The sequence below is a fragment of the Dermacentor andersoni genome, chromosome 11 (genome assembly GCF_023375885.2).
Source record: "Dermacentor andersoni chromosome 11, qqDerAnde1_hic_scaffold, whole genome shotgun sequence".
Classification (NCBI taxonomy): Eukaryota; Metazoa; Arthropoda; class Arachnida; order Ixodida; family Ixodidae; genus Dermacentor; species Dermacentor andersoni.
The window spans coordinates 69,704,967-69,727,010 of record NC_092824.1 but is presented as its reverse complement, the minus strand read 5'-3'; the positions used below and the strand labels follow the sequence as shown (position 1 = coordinate 69,727,010).

General features: G+C 44.0%; 1 protein-coding gene and 1 non-coding gene across 2 annotated transcripts; one reads left to right on the top strand and one right to left on the bottom strand.

Annotated features, from left to right (window-relative positions):
- Window positions 1-261: 261 nt before the first annotated feature.
- On the top strand, window positions 262-14,924 carry PIG-B (phosphatidylinositol glycan anchor biosynthesis class B). Its single transcript, XM_050167943.3, has 8 exons — window positions 262-524; window positions 620-761; window positions 1,042-1,159; window positions 3,253-3,485; window positions 6,712-6,858; window positions 9,255-9,512; window positions 13,193-13,468; window positions 14,572-14,924. Exons 1-8 carry the CDS (start codon window positions 449-451, stop codon window positions 14,861-14,863), a joined length of 1,542 nt encoding a protein of 513 aa, XP_050023900.2. The 5' UTR covers window positions 262-448; the 3' UTR covers window positions 14,864-14,924.
- Window positions 14,925-20,958: 6,034 nt separating this feature from the next.
- LOC126518398 (U4atac minor spliceosomal RNA) lies at window positions 20,959-21,083 on the bottom strand. Its single transcript, XR_007596371.2, has one exon. It is a non-coding gene; the product is annotated as a U4atac minor spliceosomal RNA (small nuclear RNA).
- Window positions 21,084-22,044: the final 961 nt, after the last annotated feature.

The following is a 22,044-nucleotide window of genomic DNA, read 5'->3' as shown; positions in this document are numbered from 1 at the left end:
TGTGGCTTCAACACGTTTCCGTTTTTTTATGCGCTGTATTTCTACAACAACAACTGAAAAAGTTACATTTCCTGTCTGTGGCTCTCCGAACTGGCCAAATAGAATCCCTTCAATATATTTATGTCGAAAGCGGGCAGAACTGGTATAGTGAACTAGAAGCCTTCTACTGGTGAGATGAAACGTGATAGAACTGCATTAGAGAAGGCTGAGAAGACATATAAAGGAGAAAGCGAAACTAGCCTTGAAGTGGATTGCAAATCGATTTCTGCGACGGCGGCTACTTAGAAGACGCTAAACGAAAGTGAACTCTGGGCCGCTCCTCCACCGTGATCGCGCTCGTGCAGGTGTTCGAATCTTGGAATGTTTGCGAGCATCGGGGGAGAAATCAAACCTTGCCGCAGGGAGAAGCCGTGTTTTTGTTCCGATCTGAACTTTGTGGCTGTCGTCGATGGCTGACAAACTGGAACCAGCGAAAGAAGAACCGGCCAAGGTGGAGCAGATGAAACAGGAGGCGATGGATACAGGTGCGTCCAACACAGATCCGATCGTTCTGCGCCGACGAGTGTTATCTGTAATGTGACGAGCGATCAGTAATTTGGTCACGATTACGATTTCGCAGAAACCGACAGGCAGTTTCCCAAGAAGTTCTTTTTGTTCATGTTCGTGCTCTTCCGGTGCGGAGGAACGTTTTTCGTGATGACTTCGTTCGTCCCTGACGAGTACTGGCAGTCCCTGGAAGTGGCCCACAAGTTTGTTTTCGGGTAAATTTGGGCACTTTTATTCCTTCTGCAAGCAATCAAACCCCCCGGTTGGATCGCTTGTATATCAAACCGACCTTTTTAGCCATGTTAAGCATGCTATGATGACTGCATTAATGACTGATGCACACAACATTCGAATGCCGTTATTCCGAGTTGACAGTACAGCCTTGACCTGCCTCGTCCGAAGAAAACAGTTCAACGGTACTTTGACATAAAATCAACGCAAACATGTTGGTTTGTTTGCATGTGACGCTGATTAAGTTCGAAATATTCATTTCAGATATGGCTATCAGACGTGGGAGTGGAAGTATGCCATTCGAAGCTCTGTATACCCCATGTTCATCTCGGCTCAGTATTACCTGCTCAAAATGTTCAAGATCGACACCGTGTTCACTGTGGTAAGTTATGGAAGCACCCTAGCTGTCGTCACATTGATGTGGCAATTTCCCTCTTTTTTTTTATGTGTAACGATGCAGGCTGCCTAACACCTGGTACCGCTACCCATGCCTGTAACGGATACGTTTGTATCAATCTCTTCCCTGCTTTTTTTCCACTAATACTCTAAGCGCATCTTGCATATCTCGACCGCTGACTGGTTGATGCTTCCATCCACTTTAAATCCAAGCGCTTTTGGAAGCTCAGGTGTACGTTACCTACAGGTCTCTTTGGGTGAATCCCCTTGTGTTACATTAGGGTGTGCAGAGTGGTCTCAGGATTTTTGCTGCAGCATACACATGGCTCATTTTGCGAGTATTTGCTCTGGTATGTTTTCTTCCTTAAACAACCAGTTCGAGCCTCAAATAGTAAGGCAGTGCCCTTTGTGTATTGTGCAGATTTTCCCTTCTAATTCCTTTACTCTCATTCTTGTAAATCCCCGTGGTCTTTCTTGTGTCTAATCTTTGCATCCAATTTGCTGTCTCTGTTTCTCTCACTTTTTTTACTAATCCTGCTTGTCTGTTTACACTTCCAGTTACCCTGTGCTTGTTTGCCAACTTTCTTTACTTCTTCCTCCATTCGATCTGTGTCCACACTTTTCAGCTACAGATACTTATGCACTTTATAGCCACCCATTTATTTTGATTCATGTTCCTGCGTCTTTCTTCAAAGCTAATTTTGCCCTGCACTTCTCCGATTTCAAAAGAGACACAAGCAATGTTGCCCGGCACTGCCTCATCTGTGGTTTTACCATGGGCTACCAAGGACCATGGTAAAACCACAGGGACCTTGGAACAAGTGGCAAGACTCCCTGAACAGCTGCTTTCTGCAACTGCCGGCAGGCGGTGACATAAGTCTGGGCCAGCGCATTCTTTTGCAGCAGCCATTTTTCTCACAGACGAAAGCGGTTTATCATTCTTTTCCTAAAAAAAAAAAAAAAAGAAGCAGGCAAGTAACTGTGCCAAGTGTTACACCAAATGACATAGACTCCAAAATACAATATTTCTGTGAAATTTGAGCAATAACAGTGCAGTGGTAAGCGCAAGACCTTGTTTCGAACACTTTAAGTGACACATGCATGACCCTGTACTGACACCTGTTACATGTGCAGTGCCGGCTGGCTCTAGTTTCTGTTTTGATTTTGAACAATATTTACCCAACGTGGTGGCTCAGTGGCTGTAGTGTTGTTTTGCTAGACATAGGGTCACGGGTTTAATTCATAGCCACGGCGGCTGCACTCCTACAGGGGTGTGGAATACAAAAGAAGCTTGTGAAGTTAGGTTTAGGCACACGTTAAACAAAACTCCAGGTCACAAAAATTAATCTGGAGCTCCCCGCTGTGGAGTTCATATTAGCATGTGTGCTTAAGCCCGACAATTTCAATTTATCGGTATAAGCCCACGGACTGTGTAGAAGGTGTACGCAGTCTGATAACGTTTATTTTTAAAGCTGAAATTGAGTCTTGCAAAACGTACACTGTGTGTGTGTGGGCTGTAGTCTGATATTGGCGTTTCTTGTGATACTGGGTGGTCCGAGAAAATTTTATGGAGGCAGCACAGCACCAAAACAAAGCCCACTGTCATTAGCAATACAGATTAGCAGCATTCCAGAGAGTGGCAGGAGTGATTATAGCATGCCACGGCTAATACTAATTGGCAAGCTGACAAAGATTTTATCTGGTCTCACTGCTAGCTTGGGACTCGCAATAACCACACCAGTGGAAATTCATGCTTCTTTTGTGCAGTTTACTGCACTTAACTGTAGTGTCCCCATTACAAAAATCCTGTCATCCATGAGAGGTATCCTTGGTCGTTCATTGTTGCGGATAAAATCGACATGTTGCCGTGTACAATCGACAGAGTTGCTGGCACTGTTTCAGGAATGCTGTCTGTTGAGGCTCTGACACGTCTGGTGCTAGTCACGTGAAATCTAGCCAAAGTGGTTGTACCTCGAAAGTGTGCAACAGAACACCTCCTTATGTTTGTAGCTAAATTGTAGTGAAACTGTATGAAAACCTGCCAGTGAAAACATCCCCGACATCTTGTTCTACTTGCAGACCATGGTGCCGCGCCTCGTTCAGGCTCTCATGTCAGCTGTTGGGGACTACTGGACTGTGGAGTTGGGCCGCCGCCTCTTTGGCTATGAGGGTGCCTGCTGGACATCTTTGTCCGTACTGTTTTCGTGGTTCCTGCACTACACTGCCTCCCGAACCTTGACCAATGTTGCTGAGCAGGTTTTCACCGCTGGGGCCCTTTCCATGTACCCATGGGGCGGCCAGAAGCAGCCAAGGTACGTGCGCACTAGATGGATGAAGGCAGGATGTAATAATATATGAATGAAATTATTGCTATCTAATAGTATAGAAAGACAAGACAAGCACTTGTTCTGTCTGGTTGTTCTTGTTCCGTTTTTATTGTTTTTTTTTAAATGCTGGTTAGTGGTAGTTCTTAGCATGCTGAAGGGTAACAATGGCAATATGCACGGTGCGTTTCTCTGAATCAGACTGAAAATCATGTTTTATTGAGTTAATTCATAATACATTTATGAAGATACAGAAGGAGGTCCCAGAGCACAAGGTTATAAGGGTAATAGATAAAAAAAAATTATTATATTATGCAGCACGGTATGAATAAAAAAAAAGATAAACAATAATACACAAAATAATGAACAATGCAGAATAACATTGTTAATACAGAAATATCGGTACAGAATAATACCAACAAAACTAGCATGTTAATACAGAATAGACTAGTCCTTTTACACAGGTAAGAAAAATGAACAAACAAAGAAGAATGGGAGTAACTTCATGTGGGACATAGCATAACACAACTGACCATGGCAAATCCACTTACCATGATAAATCTTGTACCACGACTTATGCAGTTGGCCCTCAAGATCAAAAGGCAGGGAAGTGAGAATAAAAAGATTGCAGAACAAGTGCCTGGTGGAGGAGAGCCGCCCTTCAGCTTTCCTCTACAATTTACATGAGAATCCTCTCTGTTGTGCAAAGCTTTGTGTAATGGCATCGTTCAGATGGCATGCACAATCATGCTTGTCAAGGCCACATTAGCTTGCGGAAATCACACATTGGGTCATGAGTGTGTATGAGTGTGTACTGGTGCTTCAAGTAAGACCAGATAACAAGCTGTGAGTGTCATACAAAAAAAAAAAAAGAAGGCTATAGCTGAACCGTCACTCCTAGAAAGGTTTAATTTAGATTTGCTCTGAGAAGTTAGTGTGTGCTGAACAGGCACCTCCGTCCACATGTGTGCCCATATGCTCACTGCTGTGTGACTGTGGAGAGGCAGGAGTGTCGTAAGGACATTATGACCCCCCCCCCCCGCCCCGGGCAGTGTGCATGCCTATAGGGCCATCCTGTGGTACCTTTTTATTTGAAAAAAGAAAGCAGATCCCATGCATATGTGGGAATCAGGGATAAGTGAAGCTTTCTTTGATGTTTACAGAAAATGTTAAAGGAAATACTATGCAAACACAATGCTAATAGCACAAATTCAGTAGAATGTTTAAGCTGTGCCAAGGGTCCTTCGCCGTGTCTTTCAGGCTCAATAAAAGTCAGCCCTTACTGTGATGTCACAATGCAAATAATGCGATCAGACAAAAATGTTTAGATGAAAAGGCAACATCCATATCAATGCGAGGCAAATGCACATGGAATTTATTAGCCAATGCTCACATTCTGCACCAGGCTTTGCAGTTCAATAAAAATGTTCTTGTTCAACCCAATGGTTATTTTAAGCCTTCACCTTCTTTAAGATGAGTCAATCAATCAAAATTTTTTACCAGAACAAAGAAAACTGGAGGTACAGCTGGGCAAAAAGTTGTCACAGCAGCTTGACGAGGGCCTTGTCCATGCTTTGGTCCCAGTTTGTTCACTTGCTTTTCTATACTCGGCTGCTTCTTGTGCCAATTTCTTCACTTCTCTGTAGCTGACTTGTTGAATTTTCTGTTGCCAAGCTCTTTGGATCTTGTTCCGCTTGTCTGTTTGGGCATTTGCTCAGGGGCACACGCCCTGAACGCAACGCACACACGATGTGATGGAAGCCACGACACCGTGGGACATACCCAGTGGCCCAAGTTGTCTGGCCCCTACAGACACGGCATATGCATTTATGTGCACAAATTGTTTTTGCCACTCATGTCCACTGGTGGCAAGAAAAAAAGACGGCAAGCAGTAAGCTTCAGGTAAATTGAACACTCTGCTTAGCCTATGGGAATCCATTTGAATTTGGAGAGCAGTGTATTGCTCCAAATGAGCACCCCGCTGAAAGCACTATCGTGTTTGATGGAATGTGTAGTGTCGCAGACTAATACTAGATGCTCTCGGCACCATCTAACCTAGACAACCGACAAGAGACGGCGCTACTACAAACTGTATACCACAGTGGAATCTCGATAAGCATAAATCGCTCAAATGGAATTAACGCTTAAACAGAACACCATCCTTAGGGTTGGTTGGTTTTGTATTCATGCTATGCTCTCTCCATTGTCTCTCAGTAAATGGAACATCTGATAAACGGAACCAATTTCCCTGGTTTCTTGAAGTTTCGTTTAATCCACTGTATATGTATGTGACACATTAGAATAAAAAGAGTACATGCATAACATGCTATGAATTCACTTCATGTCTGTCTGGTGACGCAACAGGACGTTCGACATGCCATGTTCCATCAGCTTATGGCGAAAAAGTAATTTTGCTCACCTTGGAACGCTGGCAGCCAATAACTAACTTGTGCATGCACTTGGAGCCGAGATTTAATTCTTTTTGTTGAAGAAATGCAGCATGAATGACTGCAGATTAAATAGGTATTTCATTACTCTGTAATTATGATGGCTCACTAGAAAATGCAGAAAGCATCATCAACCTTGACTTACTTTCAATGCAATCTCCAGCACCTTTCAATCAAATCTATCGACTATGGAAGCCTACTTCTCTCCACCTTGCGGGTTTCCGCAGAACTACTACGTCAAACACTTGCCTTTGCTTCGTGTGTTGTCAACAAATTCGACTTCGCCCTGCCATCTGCTAGCCGCCTGGTTAGTTCAGATGGTAGAGCGGCTGCCCCGGAAAGGCGGTGGTCCCGGGTTCGAGTCCCGGACCAGGACGAATTTTTCTTCAACTATGAGGCTTTTCTTTCGAGGAACCCGTATGGGTTTCCTTTGTAGCCATTGCTACGAATGGACGGATGTCTGATTTTCCTTTTATTCATTACTTCTCTCCACCTTGCGCGTTTCCGCAGAACTACTACGTCAAATCTATCGACAGTCACAATTTGTGACTGAAGGGGCTATTTGGGGCACACACTCAGTAGTTCTAGTATTTGTCCACCTGTCAAGACAGTGGCAACCAACACTTCCAAACTGGGGTGAAGAGGCAGAGAAAGGTTTGTTTTAAAGACTAAAAAAAAAAAGAAAATCAAGAAAACAAACACTGTACTGTATTCTTTTTTATAAGTGTTCATGATTTTGCTCCCTCACTGCCTCCTCCTGGTTGCAGCACCTCGTGGGGCTACTTGTGGCTGGTTGGCTTGTCGTGCATGATTCGTCCCACGGCCCTGGTCCTTTGGCTTCCCCTCATCGCTCTGCACTTAGCCAGGGCATCACACTCCAGGATGTTCCTACTCAAGAGGCTGGTCTTCACAAGGTACGACCTTAGCTTATTTCCATATGCAGAAAATGCTGATTTTTGTAACAACATTAATTAATCACTCGGAGGCCCAATTTGATATGTTTTAAGCTGGAAGCGGCTCAAATGAGACGCAGAATCAGATTGCCCTAGGTTAGTGCGACGAGAACAAATGCTATGCAATTATTTCAATGTGAAGGCAGTTTTGTCACAACGAAGTGGGGCGTGATGTTGAGCCACTAATGTCGAACCACTAGCTATAACTATACTCTGTTTCATTGTTTCATAAGTAGCAGGCAACGCTTGTCACTTCTGTGAATACTTCCATAAGTGCACTAGTGTATTTACTCGAATATAGGTCGAACATGAATATATGTTGACCCTATATATTAAACTCGCCAAGGAATAAAAAGTATAATTTGAATATAGGTCAACCTGTATCTTTTTTTAAACTACGAGGAACATTGAACATGACACACCATTATTTACCATAACCTTGGCTATTAAATCTCACTAGTCAACGCCACAAGCTCCATCCTCGTCCGGGAACTACCAGAGAAATATTCCTCATTACACGCATTGCAGGTACCCTCGTCACAATAAACAATGTTGTCCTCAATGCCGTTGAGTGCGTCGGATTTGGAACGTTCCCTAAATCCAGTCTGAATAATCTCCTGGCTGTCTTTATGGCGGGCACACCGAAGGATCTCCGTTAGTTCCTTTTCCTAGATATGGTCACGGGTATAGGTCGAGATACTTGGGTCATAAATATAGGTCGATAGCTCATTTTTAGGCAATATAAAGAAAAGAGGTCGATCTATATTTGAATAAAAATAATGCTTCCGCAGTACTGGCTGCTAAATATGAAATAACGTAGAGTTAAACCTCGATATACCTAAGTCGGTAACATCGGCAATTTGTTTCATTATATGTAACTTTCGTTGTATTGAAATCCAACCTTTTATGCAAATAACTACAGCTTCCGATTAATTTTTCTTACTTGGAAGAGGGTGCAAGATTTTCTGAACGGTTGGGCAATAAAAAAAAAGCCAACTTGAATGAGGGAGAAAAAAAATAATTTTGTTGAATTTGAGATTTGATGAGAAAAGGTACGGCTTCATTACGTATCAGCGGTATCTTCACATCGGCGGTACGAAGCAAAGCCAGCCACGCTTCCACATCCACTCTGCCCACACGGCCGATTCTGTCACCTGCAGTGGGACGACCCTACATGAAAAGCGCCAGCAGCAAGGAGTAAATGATTCGGCTGCCTCTCGCTTCTATACATCTCCGAAACTCAAGATTACGCTACCTCCAATACTAAACGTGCAGGAAGACAATACACACAATGCTACACCGTCTCGGCATGCCCACTCTTTGCACACACGAGTGCAAGGATGATGATGATGATTACCTCTAAAACAGAGTGAGCAGGCTGCATATGCGCTCAGCTGCGATAACAGCTACATGCAGCCACAGTTGCGGTAAAAATAAAAGATGTGCGTTTATGATGAAGATAATCCTCAACAAAGACAATGATCTGACAAGACGAGCTGGGATCAGTTTAAGAAGCCATATTATTTTGCGCACCCGCCGTGATGGCGTAGTGGCTTTGGCGCTGCAGTGCACGCCCGAGGGTTTGCGATCAAATCCTGGTCATGGTGGCCATATTTCGATGGGGTTGAATTGTGGAACACCCGTGTACCATCCTTTATGCATGTTAAAGAATCGCAGGTGGTCCAAGTTAACCCCGGGTCTCCACTTCATGTGCCCATAATCATATCTTGGTTGTCATGTGTAAGACTCCACAATTGTTTTTTTTTCTTGTTTTATGTACTATTGCCTAGCTTGTAAATAATTTTGCAAGTGCACTTTAACACATTACCTTTTCATTATTTTTGCAAAGTGACACATTGGTGTAGGTGCAGAGGACCACTGACTAAGGGAACGACAGGAAGCATTTGGGAGTTGTTAACTGGCTACAGTGCACGCAGAATGAGCTCCCATATCTGCTAGTTCTTCGCAGATTATGGCCTGCAAAATTGTACTGTAGGCAAGTTGTTTGCCTCACTGAGACCTGAATAAAGGGCGGCAGGAGAGACTGCTTTAAAATCATCCAATGAAGATGGTTACTGCATTCTCTGCCTGTCGTTGCATGAGGACGTTGCAGCGGTGCTCATGCGAATGGCATTGCAGTGCAGCATCTTTCGGCCTGCTCAAAGCGCTAACACGCTGTTCTTTGCTGTCTCACAGTTTTTGCGCGAGACATTTACTTCACTTTTTCTGATAATTTGTTGTGTTACCTTGTTAAGTTCAGATTCAGCTTTAGCTGTCATGAAAGAGTTGACGTGCCCATTGGGCCTTTCTGCTGCGGCCATTCGACGTGAATCTCACAAACTGTTCCACACTCCCAGCTTGTTGTGCTTCGGGGCTCTGATGCTGTGTGACCGGTGGTTCTACCGGCGGTGGGTGTGCACGCCGTGGAACTTCGTGCGGCTCAACCTTGTGGCCGACATTGGCGCCCACTATGGCAAGCACCCTTGGCACTGGTACTTCACGATGGGGCTGCCTGCTGTGCTGGGACTGCAGCTGCTGCCTTTTGTGTTGGGCATCCGGGTCGGCCGCTGCCGTCTCCTGGTCGCAATCGTCATCTGGCACATGCTGGTACTCAGGTGAGAGGATGAACCTGCAACCCTCTCCCAGTTCTCCTTCATTATATGCTCCACGCATCAAGAGACAGTTTAGCCAATGACAGGACAGGAATTCAGAAGGTCCTGCCTCACAAGTGTGCAGTCGAATGTCCTTATAACAAACTTGCATTTGATGCAGAAGTATCTTCATTATATTCAGTGTTTGATATGACTTGCCGTGGTGGTGTAGTGACTTTGGCCCTGCGCTGCTAAGTCTGAGGGTGCAGGACCAAATCCCAACGGCCGTGGCCACATTTCAACGGGGCAGAATGCAAAAATACCCGTGTGCCATGCATTGGGTGCATGTTCAACAAGCACAGGTGGTTAAAATAATCTGGAGTTCCCCACTACATCGTGCCTCATAATCATATTGTGGTTTTGGCATGTGAAACCCAAGAATTTAACAAAATATATTCGTTATATGCGTATATTTGTTACACGCTGAAGTATTTTAGATTTACTTCATAATATTCATGTTTGTTACATTGAGATTAAGCTTAACTGTGCTCACAGAGTGAGCACAGTTCAGGTGTTCAGCAGAAAAAATGACCCAACACAGTTAGGCTTCTTTATTTACCGATTAATACATCCCCGGTACATTTTCTGACTGCTAGGTCCCGTTTGTGAACAAGAAAAAGTGCAAGGCACACACAATCGAGAGCATAAGCACCCACCATGGCAGCTTCCCCGCAGTACTAGCCCACCAGTGTCATGGAGAAATGCTGGCACACACTGTCTCCTCTTCTGGTACCAGCGAATCTCCTCATGCTCATGGTTCATCGCATGTTGCATTCACAGCTGTCGCTGCCAACCCTATTGCGATAAGCATCTAAAGTGAACTCTTGTTAAGACGAACTCGATTAAGCTGGATTCTCGCATGTAACGAACAACATGGAAATGTTTGTTTGGTTTTCCATAGACTGAATGAAAAAACAAAACCCGCTTAAGACGAACCGGCTCAGACGTGCTCTTCGATTAAGCACAACATTCGGAGTGGCCGCCACCGCTGCCTATCCTGGAGGCTAGGGCACCTCAATGCCCCGCACCCAGGGGCATGTGCATCAAGGCACCCTACAGCAGGCCTGCGGCGAACATTGCCCGTGGACGAAGGCAAAAACAAGAGGAGGAAATCAAAAGAGACAAGTGATATTTCACTTCGTGGATGCGGGTGATGTGCAAGCGTATGGGTGCTATAGTGCATACGAAGCTATCGGCCCTCAATGCACTTAGACTGTCTGCATTGCAGATCACATTCAAGACAGAACAAGTGTGGTCGCGTTATATGCAGCAGCCGCCGGAGTAACATGCCCCCTCGTAAACATTCGCTTGCTAACTAAATTCACAAGCATGGTGTCAGCGCGCACAGGCAGACATGAGCACATCACACTCGATGACTGCGGATGCTCGCTGTCAAAATGCTGGCGGGAGAAATTGCAGCAGCAGCAGTGAGCGAAGTGTCCTTCGCGCTGTCTGTTGCTTCAATGCAAACTGAGCGGAGAGAACACAGCGCACACAAAGCTACGAGCCATCAGCCCACCTAGACTATGCCCCCAAAGCAGATTGTGTTGAAGATAAAGCCCATGAGACCGTGCGTGCCCGAAGTACAACACCCCCCCTCCCTCCCCTCGCTGGTGCCATGCCCGTGACTGAAGCGCACGAGGACAATGTTATCAAAAGATGAACCCGGTACATCCGTATAGGGAACGAAACCTGTAGCAGGTGCCAGAGTAGGTCAACTCAGTGTGCCTCCGCCTACCTTCCTCCTCCGTGACGCTTCACCTCATATCTCCTCCCCACTTCGCTCGTCACCTAAACTTTCCTCTAGGTTGCATTGCTTTGCCACACGCTCAACCCGCTCCTTCGTACTTTCGCTAGCTTGGAGCCTGCACTGATGACCTGTGAGGCGGCAGATGCCTGCTTGAACTCCCTTGTGAACTTTTTCCAGCAGCACAAAGGCACAGAAGGAATTTTCAAGGCCATTAAGTGAGATGACATTGTTATTGGCTGCTTGCCAATTTGCAAAGAAGCGCCAAACATTCATCACAGACTGGATGGAACCAAGCAATAGTAGCACTTAAAAGCAGTTTTCTATTAAGTTCAACTAAATAAATGCTTTGTATGTTATATTTTTCCCGCTTTAAGCCTACTTCATTTACCGTTTTGAAGTAAGATATTTGGATGCACCTGGTCATGATGCCAATTATTCTTCTGATAAGATGAACTTCTGATTAGATAAACAAATTTTCATGGTCCCTTCGAGTTCGTCTTAAAGGGAGTCTACCTTATCTGTCTGGCAGCGCGTGTGGCATAGCGCCGTTCGAAGTGTACTGTACACTTTTAATAGGTGATAACCCAAGTGCGCCACTGTTCCCTGCTGCAGGCGGTATGAAGCGAGTGTGATGTTTCACTCTGGTGGCATCATATATAATATTCTGGCTATCCATTTCATTTTGGTTTCCTGTTGCCATCTTAAAACACTATGCAATAGGAAAACGACAAAGTGCACATTGTACCACAGCGATTTTTGCCGAGTGGTCACGTGAAATCTTCCCTCCAAAATGCCCCGCCCAAAGAAGCTGCTGACCAAGGCTGAACTGGAGGAGTGCAAATATAAGTTTGCCGAAGGTGAAAAAATTAAGTGCCAATTTAGTGGTTCATGCGAGAGAAATGCATTAGCATTACGGCGCACCTCTTGGAGGTCCCGGATCCATGATTTAAAACCATGTTCACCACATTGCAAAGCATTGTTCTGAAACTGACGGTGGTCCATAGCACACCACCATCAGTTGCACTATGCGTAAGTACGTACGTACATACACACATACACCTACACACATGTGTGCTTGCATGCATCCATGCATGCATAGACACTCTTCTAAGCTCTCCCATTCCCTCTCTACCTCTGCCACATGACCGGCTTTTCACACTTAGCACACATACACTTTCTTCCCGCTTTGACACTCGTAATACTAATGCATTAAAATGACAATGCGCATCCCAAGGTCCTCAGGCTCCACCAGCTCAGTGTGTGTTGGCGTCGTTTTGCACAGCGCTTTGCATGACGTAGATGTGAACTACAGTTGAGTCTGTTAGATGTTTTAGTGATTTCAAATCGTATGGTTTCTCAGTTTGTACATATTTTCTTGCATTTCTTTTTCCAAAACATATGATCGAGGTTCTACTGTATAGATATATGAGTCATATGCGGACTTCACAGCAGTGCCGCTAGATGGCGCCGCATTTCCAGAAAGAAGCATGGGAAAGTAGCCCGGCTGCGCATGCATACATGGGGAGTCGGTGATGGCTATGTGGTTTGTCACTAAGTTGCTTCACTGCTAATTGCATTATCATGAGATAGGTTGTGCAGGATTTCCTTGCTTTTGTTTTTCGTTTTTCTTAGACATAAATGCTCTTTTAACACAAGAGCATGTCGAACGCATTGCACTTCGAAAATGTGTCACTAGATGTCACTACCAGTGCCTGTTGCTATCGCCCATGTCTCCAGTTACCTAGTATTCTATGAAGGCATGGAATACCAGGTTACTGCTATTCCATGCCTTGTACATTTACAGGCAATCTGAAACTCTCTAGTATTAACTCTCTATTATATTAGTATCTTATAAAGGCAACAAGAGGCTAAGCCTGACTGACTGGTGTTGCAGCCTCGTGAGCCACAAGGAGTTCCGCTTCCTGCTCCCCGTCTTCCCGCTTGCCATGTGCGTGTGCGGGGCGGGCATGGCGCGCCTGCCTCGCTCGTGGGGCATCACGCTGGCCGTCCTGCTGGGTGTGGCCTTCTTCCCTCCCGCCCTGTACTTTGGCATGTTCCACCAGAAGGGCACGCTGGAGGTCATGGACTATTTGAACAAGGAGCTGGACAAGAACCCCGGTGCCAGCAGCGTGGCATTCCTCATGCCCTGCCACTCGACACCTTTCTACAGGTTGACCCTCTTTCGCCTTCTGTGCGCCAAAATGGCCGACGGCGGTGTGCGTGGCCACTGCCATAGATTTAATGACAAAAATTACTAGAGGGAATTCTGGTACTAGTGCCTGTGGGAGCTGCGAGCGTGACGGTTCAGTCAGCGTGGGAATTACTATTGGTGCACACATCTGCCTAAACTTTGTCCTTCTGGCTTCAAACGGATTTGTGACTTTGCAAACTGATCACCTTCTACAAAATGTTGAGTTATAGATGCAATAGTTCACAATGATTACGAACACGCACAGAATCTTGTTGCCATCTGGGTTTAGAAATATAGTAATGCTTCAAAATTAAGGCCAATAGAGGTGGACAAAGCATAGTGAACAAAGCCACAGGAATATCTGAAGCCACAAGCGCAAAGATCAGACAAATCCGTGTACCAACCATCATTCCTGTGCTAGCAGAATGTTCGCAGAAGCAGAGTTCAGCAAAGTTTGCTTTAATAATTTTTGTGGCGAACTTTATGGTGACTGCAGTCATGAATGAGGGTGTCCTCGTTACGGTGTTGCAGAGACGGTCGTTCATGACTGATAACTTTTAGAATGACAGAAAACCAATTGGTAAAGATTCACAGTATGAAAGGGAAGGTGTACAAAACACGAATACAAAGGGAGACTGTTTGTGTTGTCCTTTTAACTTCTTCATGTCCGTGCTTTGTACGCCTGCGCTTTTATGTCATTGACGCGATGATTCAGTGTTGATGAGCGGCCACTTTCAGAACAGACTAGCGTTTTGCAATCTGAGCTCACACCTCGCTGTAGCAAAAGGCTACAAGGGTGGTTTTGTGCTTGCTTAAGTCAGCTCACTTGTGCAAATTTGACATCCTTGAATGGTACTGTTGGACTAGTTGCTGCATTGCTACAATACATGAAATTTAGCATGAAGCAAACAATTGCCACGCAAGCTGTCAGACGTGGCCGATGTTTTCTTTCTTTCTTTCTTAATTTCTGCTTCACGCATAAGTACAATCCCAGTCTTTCCCAAAGAACTCAGCCACTCTTGTAACTGCGTTGTGCTTGCCCATATTGGTGCTTTAACCTTTTCTCCGTCGCCACTTTGCAGTCACATCCACCGCCGCAACGTCAAGATGAAGTTCCTGACGTGCGAGCCCAACATCAAGAAAAAGAAGGACCATGTGGACGAGTCTCGCGATTTCTTCCTGGACCCAACCAATGGCCTGAAGATGTTTGGGTTTGGAGGCATGACAGACTACATCGTCATCTACAACAGCTTGTACAAGCACATGATCGACTTTGTGGTGGACTACGACTTGAAGTTCATCAAGGGCTTCTTGCACACCCACTTCCCGACAGCTTATGTGGGCAAAGAAGTGTGGATCTACAAAACTCACTAACAGCAGCTCTTCTCGCACGTGTGACTTCTGAACTAGTCATGTCCATTTTTGTCATGTGAGGTGGGGGTGGGGGGGGGGTTAATGTGCTTGTGTGTTCATGAGTTGAGTGGCTGTGGGAGAGAGGGTGGGGGGGAGGGGGCAGAGGTGAAATAAAAACATTGAGGTGCCTGATCTCATTTTCATTTCTCTGCTGGTACCATGCATGTTGGTTCTGAATGTATGCTGCGGTAATTGCACCTTTCATGGTGACCATACCCGTTCCAGATGCTTGCTTAAGTGCTGGTTGGCATCGTCATATGTTACAGTGTGAATGAATGTGAAATGGAATATTCTTGGACAACATAGTTTAAGTTTCTGCAGTAGCTGTTTGAAGTGTAGTCCATGAAATTTCTCACAACATGGTTTCTATGTAAAATGTGAATTTCTGCTGTGTTGAGGCGTGGAGCTTCTAATTTTATCACTGTGTAGGCAGCAACAACTACTGCAGAGTGAAACTTTTTATTTAAGGCTATGTGCTCAGGCTTTGTGGGAATAGAGCTTTTTCTCACATCTCGTGTTCCATAGACTTTTGTTGCTGAATGCTTTATTTTCATTCCCTAATTTTGCCTTGTGGTTAACCGTGTTAATACTAAATCTGCCTGACAACGTGAAGCAAAAGTGTCACGACTCTCGGAGGGGAAGCACTTTCAGTATGTACTGGGAATGCCATGATCGCCGACTTCGCTTCTGTTAAGGGCAGCATTTTGTTCATGACACTCATCATGACAACATGTCACTCGAGTAGTCGCAAGTCTACAGTGCATGTAGCCTGTTTAGATTATTATAAATAGAATAATATTGGTTTGGGTGGTGTAGAGTCCTCCAGACTGCTGAATTCATTGTGCACATACGAATCATCTTGTGAACCTTGGACTGCGGTATATGGAGACTTCTCCATACTAGTTGACTTTTCGCATTTGGCATTCCATTATGTTTCTTGCTCATCTAATGTTGCACTTCATCTTGGGACAACTTCCAGTCAAGGATGCATGGCTGATGTCATGACCTAAGGTACACATTCTGGCCACCGTGTGCTCTGTTTAACTTGGCACACTGCAATGCAAGTTGGATGGATGGATGGATGGATGCAAAACTTTAATAAGGTCCTGAGGTACGCGACTCAGCGTGCTGCGGGCCGCTCCCACGTTGGGACAGTCAGGCCTTGCCCGACCGCCGCATCGTGGGCCCTCTGGACAACCCATAGTTGCGCCCCGGCATCGGGGCTCTTGATAGCGGAGAGCCACTTGTATTCATTGATTTGTTCTGTGCCTCGTAACGAGGGGCAACGCCAGAGCATATGGTCTAGGCTAGCGATGTCATTGCAGTGCCTGCAAGAACTAGTGGCATAGGTGTCATATGATAGATATTACGATCAGCATCAGCTTCTTTTTTGTTTTGCTTCTGAAGCCATGCAAGCACATTATTATTATTATTATTATTATTATTATTATTATTATTATTATTATTATTATTATTATTATTATTAATGTGACAACACAGATGTAGAACGGACAGAGAGGGAAATTAAGAGTGAGCAGGCTGGTAACTGTCGCAATACAATGCAATAAAATACAGAGGTGATTCAGGCATGTTATAAGGTGATTATGTTGGGACACAAGCCTAGCCCTGCACATGCATACTGTGATAATTGAAGCCAAAAACACCCATTTGCGAGTGAAGCAGTTGTTCTCCTTTAGTTTCATGTTCAAACCCTCCTGAATGTAGTAATAAATTTTGTGTCTGTCCCATTTTGACATGAAACTTTTTTCAATTCGGCGAGCAGAGGGGGTCGCTTGCTAAAACCGCATGTAACTAAAACATGTAACACTATTATCGATTATATCCTTGCAACCTAACCAGCCATGCGCCTTACTTTGGTATCGTTGAGTTGAGGAAAGACGCCATTATTAAATCATTGATGTGTCACCTGCACAGATGGCATCGCTGCCACACCACACAACATGCAATTGGAGCTGAATTTACCCTCTCGCTTAGCATTCAGAGAGGCGCATAGCTCGGCCGCACGTTTGTTGATCCGAGCGGGAGCAGCAGCATTTGAGAGAGCTCGCTCCGGCATAGTAGGTACAATCCAATCAACTCAAGCCTGTGCTCATCAGGAGTTATAAGGCTTAAAAACGTGCAATTTGTTGCGGAAATATGATGGTCGCTTGGCTATGGCACCGCTGCGTTTGACATGTAGGATCAAGAAATGGCATGAAGAGACTCGAACAGCAAGACGGAGGGATGCTCTCCACGCCCACCACCTTCGACCACGGCTCATTAGAAATAGGGAGTGAGCACGACTGCGTGATTAGGCCATAGAATCCCTACTAGTTGTATCATAAGTTAAGCATGTAAGCTTTGTGAAGTTGAAGTTGAATACTTATTCAGTTTTAGCGCATATACAAAAGTGGGTACATTTGTCATGCAGAGAGAGGCCCCATAGTGAGACACTGTAGGGGGACCTCTTATAAGTTACAAGAACAAAATAATGTAAGAAAAATATTGCAATAGAAATACCAGCAGTTGACGTACTACACAGACAATAATACAGTAATAGCACTTAAACACACAAAATTCGTTAGCACAAAACGACAAAGCTCAGGTTTATCTCACAAGTTAACACATAATGAAACCTTGCTATTTGTTACAAATGAAATATTAAAGTTGATGTTTAAATGATGACACAGAAAAAGCAGATTTAATGTTGTAAGGCAAGAAATTCCACAATTTAATTAAAACTAAACCAACTCTTTGGGTACCATAGTTAGTACGTTTTAAAATAATAATTGGTAAGTTGTAACCTACGAGCAAACTTGCGAAAGTTCTGACGTTAAATTGCTCAATGTGCAAACGCGTCAACGTTAAATTTCACTAGTTTAGTAATCCAGAGTATGTTAAGCTTATGGTACAGATCAGTAACACGAGATTGGCGGTTACTGCTAGTAACAAAATGCAGATGGGTTGATTTTGGCCGTGTTGCTGGGAAGGAAGATGAGAGCGATAGGTTTGTCCCCATGGAAGTTGAGCAATAGTTAAGATGGCTATGACTGAATGCGTAGAATAATCAAAGTATGTAAATCAAGATCCAGTCTATCCCTGTGTAGCACACTAATCCCGTAAGAAGATCTTTTTTTTTGTATTTGTTGGATATGCAAGATAAGTTTTAACAATAACGATGGGAAGGACCGAACAGTACTTGGAGGGATAAATAGCATGCACATTAATAAAAAGTGGTATAACTTGTGTGTCATTATTAGACCTTGAATCAAAGATGACAAACATGGGTATTTGGAAGGAAAAATTAGAAGTTTATTTTTAGCATATCATGAGATGTTTACAAGATTAGCAATAAGGAACATTATAAAATTGCTGAGACAATTACCTGAATATATAAGTATGGTGTCATTGGCATGTACAATGCATTCTCTTGTGCTTAGAGATTTCAGTAGATCCTTAACATATAAAATAACAGAGCACCTAGAAGTGAGCCTTGTGGGACACCGATGCCAGTTGTCTCTTTGTTAGAATAAATGCCAGAGATGGATACTAGTTGCTCCTGGTCATATAAGTAACTTTGAAACATCTTAAGAGAGGTTCCTCTAATGCATCAAGAAGCCAGCTTAGAATAGGGAATGTCATTATTAATTGTATGAAAGGCTTTAGCGAAATCTAAAAAAGAACAGAGCCAGCATAATTGTCCTAGTCAATTTCTATTTTGCATTTATTGGCAAAGAAAATAAGAGCAAGGTTAGTTTAATACCCATGATGGAATCCAATTGTTTTGGACAAGTCAAGTTCTTCCATATAGCTAGACAGACAAATGTGGATTAGTTTTTCAATTTACTAAAGAAGGAAGAACAGAATATCTGTGATTAAAAAATCAAGCATTTATCAACTTTTCTTAAACACGAGAGTAACCCTGCTCATTTTTAACACATAGGGAAATACACCCTTCTCAAAAATAAGATGAATTATGAAGGCCAAGCCCATTCATAATAACATCAGCAACCATTTTTATATGATTTGCCTGAATGTTATCCACACCTGTGCTCGAAGGCTATATGCTGATGACTACACTCCTCACCTCTTCAGGTTGCGTGGGGAAAAAAAAAAAAAATGATTGACCTCATTGACCAAGACCGGGGGAGCGGATGGAATAGGTATGGTGGATAAAAAGTAGCCGCTGAATGCGTTAGCAACATCCAATGGGGTAGAGATAATGGATCCTTCATGAGTAATGCTAGTTACAGTAGGATTTATGGTATAATTGAGAAAAGAATTGATCAAGTGCCATTGTTTTTGCCCTAGTGAACACTGGGAATGTGGCCCCCCCCTCCCCTGAAAAAAACTTACTGGCTATGCCACTGGCATGCACAAAACATTACGCGTACCCCATCGAGGCTGCATCCTCAATACAAGCTACCCGATAATATTTTTCTTACGACTTTTCATAAGGCAATTAAGGCGTGTGATTTAACAGCTTTATTTCAATAACAATGTAAAAGAAAAGTAATTAGATGCTGGGTGTAAATTTATTTGTATAGGAGATCAGCTTGTGGTTCCAAGGACAAACTGAAGGAAATCCTGGGAGTGTTTATCACATACTGCAATTGACAGCATGTTAATCTGTCAAGTAGGATTTCAACCTTCCACGTGAGCAATGTGGCAGAGGTGCTTTGCAGTCTTGGACAACCTAAATTTCATGCGATCTAGGAGAATACAAACAGGCATTCGAGACATCAAGGATTATGGCAACCTTGCGTCATCAGCATGAGCCTAAGGTCCACTGCAGAAAAATTCCCGCTGTTGATTGCCCTTCTGCGTATCCTAATGGAAGAATATACAGGAGTCATACATTTTAGGAATATTGATAGATTCTGAAGTGTTGATGAAAGAATAGCAGTCATTTTGTAACAGTAAATAGCAGGTATAAATTAAAGGTGCGACAGATCTGGGGCAATCTTCTCAATCCATCACTCCAGGTGACGCAATCATTTTCATAAGATTTCACAGAACAAGTACCAGATGTGTAGGCGTCTGCAAGCGACAGCGTTCTCAGCACAGTGCACAGTACATTGTCTTCACAGAGTGCCAGGAGCTAGCGCTGTCACCTGTATACACTGATGCATTCTGTGCTACAGTAATATGAATCTCGCGAAAGTGATTGTAAGGATGAGAGTGATTGATGGCCAGGTACCATCTCTTTGCACTAATTCCCGGTCAGAATGACGGACAGGTTTCATGAGAGCACTAATTAGGGTAGTAATTTATAGGTAATGAATGCAGCATCACATATGGCACATTGATCAGCGGTGACCAGATGCATTGTAGAAAGTATGTGCGAGTGATGAGGGCCATGAAACTGCATAGACAAACTTGAAATATGAAGACCATAAAAGCAGAACACTGACAGTATCGAACCAAGAGCTGTAGCCCTAAACCAGAGGCCATGCTGACTGAAGCATACAGGTAGCAGGACAGAGCCTAACAGGTATAAAGCATCAAAGAGATGGGGCAGATATGAGGCCACAAGGCTACGTGGACAATGAAGCAGCGATGCCGTGACATTTAGGTAGCAATGAAAGGGAAGAAATTGAATGGAATGTTTAAATGGTGAGCTCTACTTTCTGACATTCAGTGCAAAAGTGTACTTAATGTCACTGTCGAAACTCAAGTGCAAATGAGTTTTGACATTTTAGTTCAAATATAATTTACTCAGAAAAAGTAATAAAGCACTCCCAGTAGGCACAATCTCGATCCAGCTGGAATGACCCAGGAAACGTGATTCCGTGAAATAATGTGACATCTGTAGGCGGCGCATACAGCTATCCTCCTGCACTTCAGTAGCAAAACTCGTGTCTCGATGCAGCTACAGAAAGAGCACTACAAGTGACATAATACGGCGTCTTTCCCAAGTAATAGTCTTGTTTTCTCTAGGAACCTTAACATCATGGACACGTAACGGCAGATGCGACGACGACACAGCTGCAGCTAGGAACACTCGACGTAGGTGCTTGTCTCACTTTCGATTGTCCGCTCACCGCCCCATCACGGGGTCCAAAAATTGCACCTACGCAATGTTAATGCGCGGCGCGTATGTGTTGTTACACGGTGTCAGCAAGGCCGGCCTCACTGAAACGATCCTTGGCACAACCATGCTCCCCGTGATAAAGACGGTTGCTCAACTGGTCTACGAAGTAGAAAGGGATTGCCTTTGGACCCCCATGATGTTCCAAGTTTTAGTTAGGAATGTTGGCACATTTATTAAACAAGAGGCTAATATTTATTAATAATTCTTACATACGTATTTGTGACTCACGGCTTAGCATTTATCCTTTAAAGTAATGCAACGAAAAAGTTAAGTTTTAGTCACTGCAGCTTATTATACAGTAAAAAATACCTTAATATCCGCATATTTTCTAGCATTTCCCATCCAGTTATGTGGTGGCCAGACGACGTTTCGTCGATGTCTTTGGCGTCACCAGGTGCACGTTTGCAGCGCTGTGCGATTTAGCGAGGGGTCGCATTCTGTACCGGTAACTTTCCGGCTTTTCGGGGAAAGCTATATTAAGGCGCAGGAAATATCGCACAGAACAGAACATCTGTCGCTTCAGTGAAGCTTCGCGGTGAGCGCAACCATTGACTTACTCACAACAAAACTGGACCGAAACTCAGGCCTGGAACCTGACAGAACTATGGTGTACAGAAAGGGGAAAGTGAACCCCACGTAGAAAAACAACGAGAGAAAGGTGTTCCTTTCTGCAATGACGCCACTAGAGGGCTCTTAAGCAACAAGTGTGCTTAGAGCGCGACGCTTGAATTTGTTATGTTAGGTTTCATGTAGCTTTATGCAGGAATGTTGCTCGGTTTAGTACCGTTTCAAGATTCACCATCAACAGAGAAAGAAGCAAAAGTGTTAAAGTATGACGTCGCCTTTCAAAAAGAAAAAAAAAGGAAAGTGGCGGGTAAAGTTACGGTACTATAGTCCCATGTTAAGAATATCAATGCTATTTACAGTCGCTTACATAAAATCTATCCGAATACTTCACCAATGCTACTTGCTGGGACTGTGGAGAGATAGCCACGTTAGAACACATGCTCTGGCGGTGTGCCCGGTCACGCTCTATCATCGATAACAG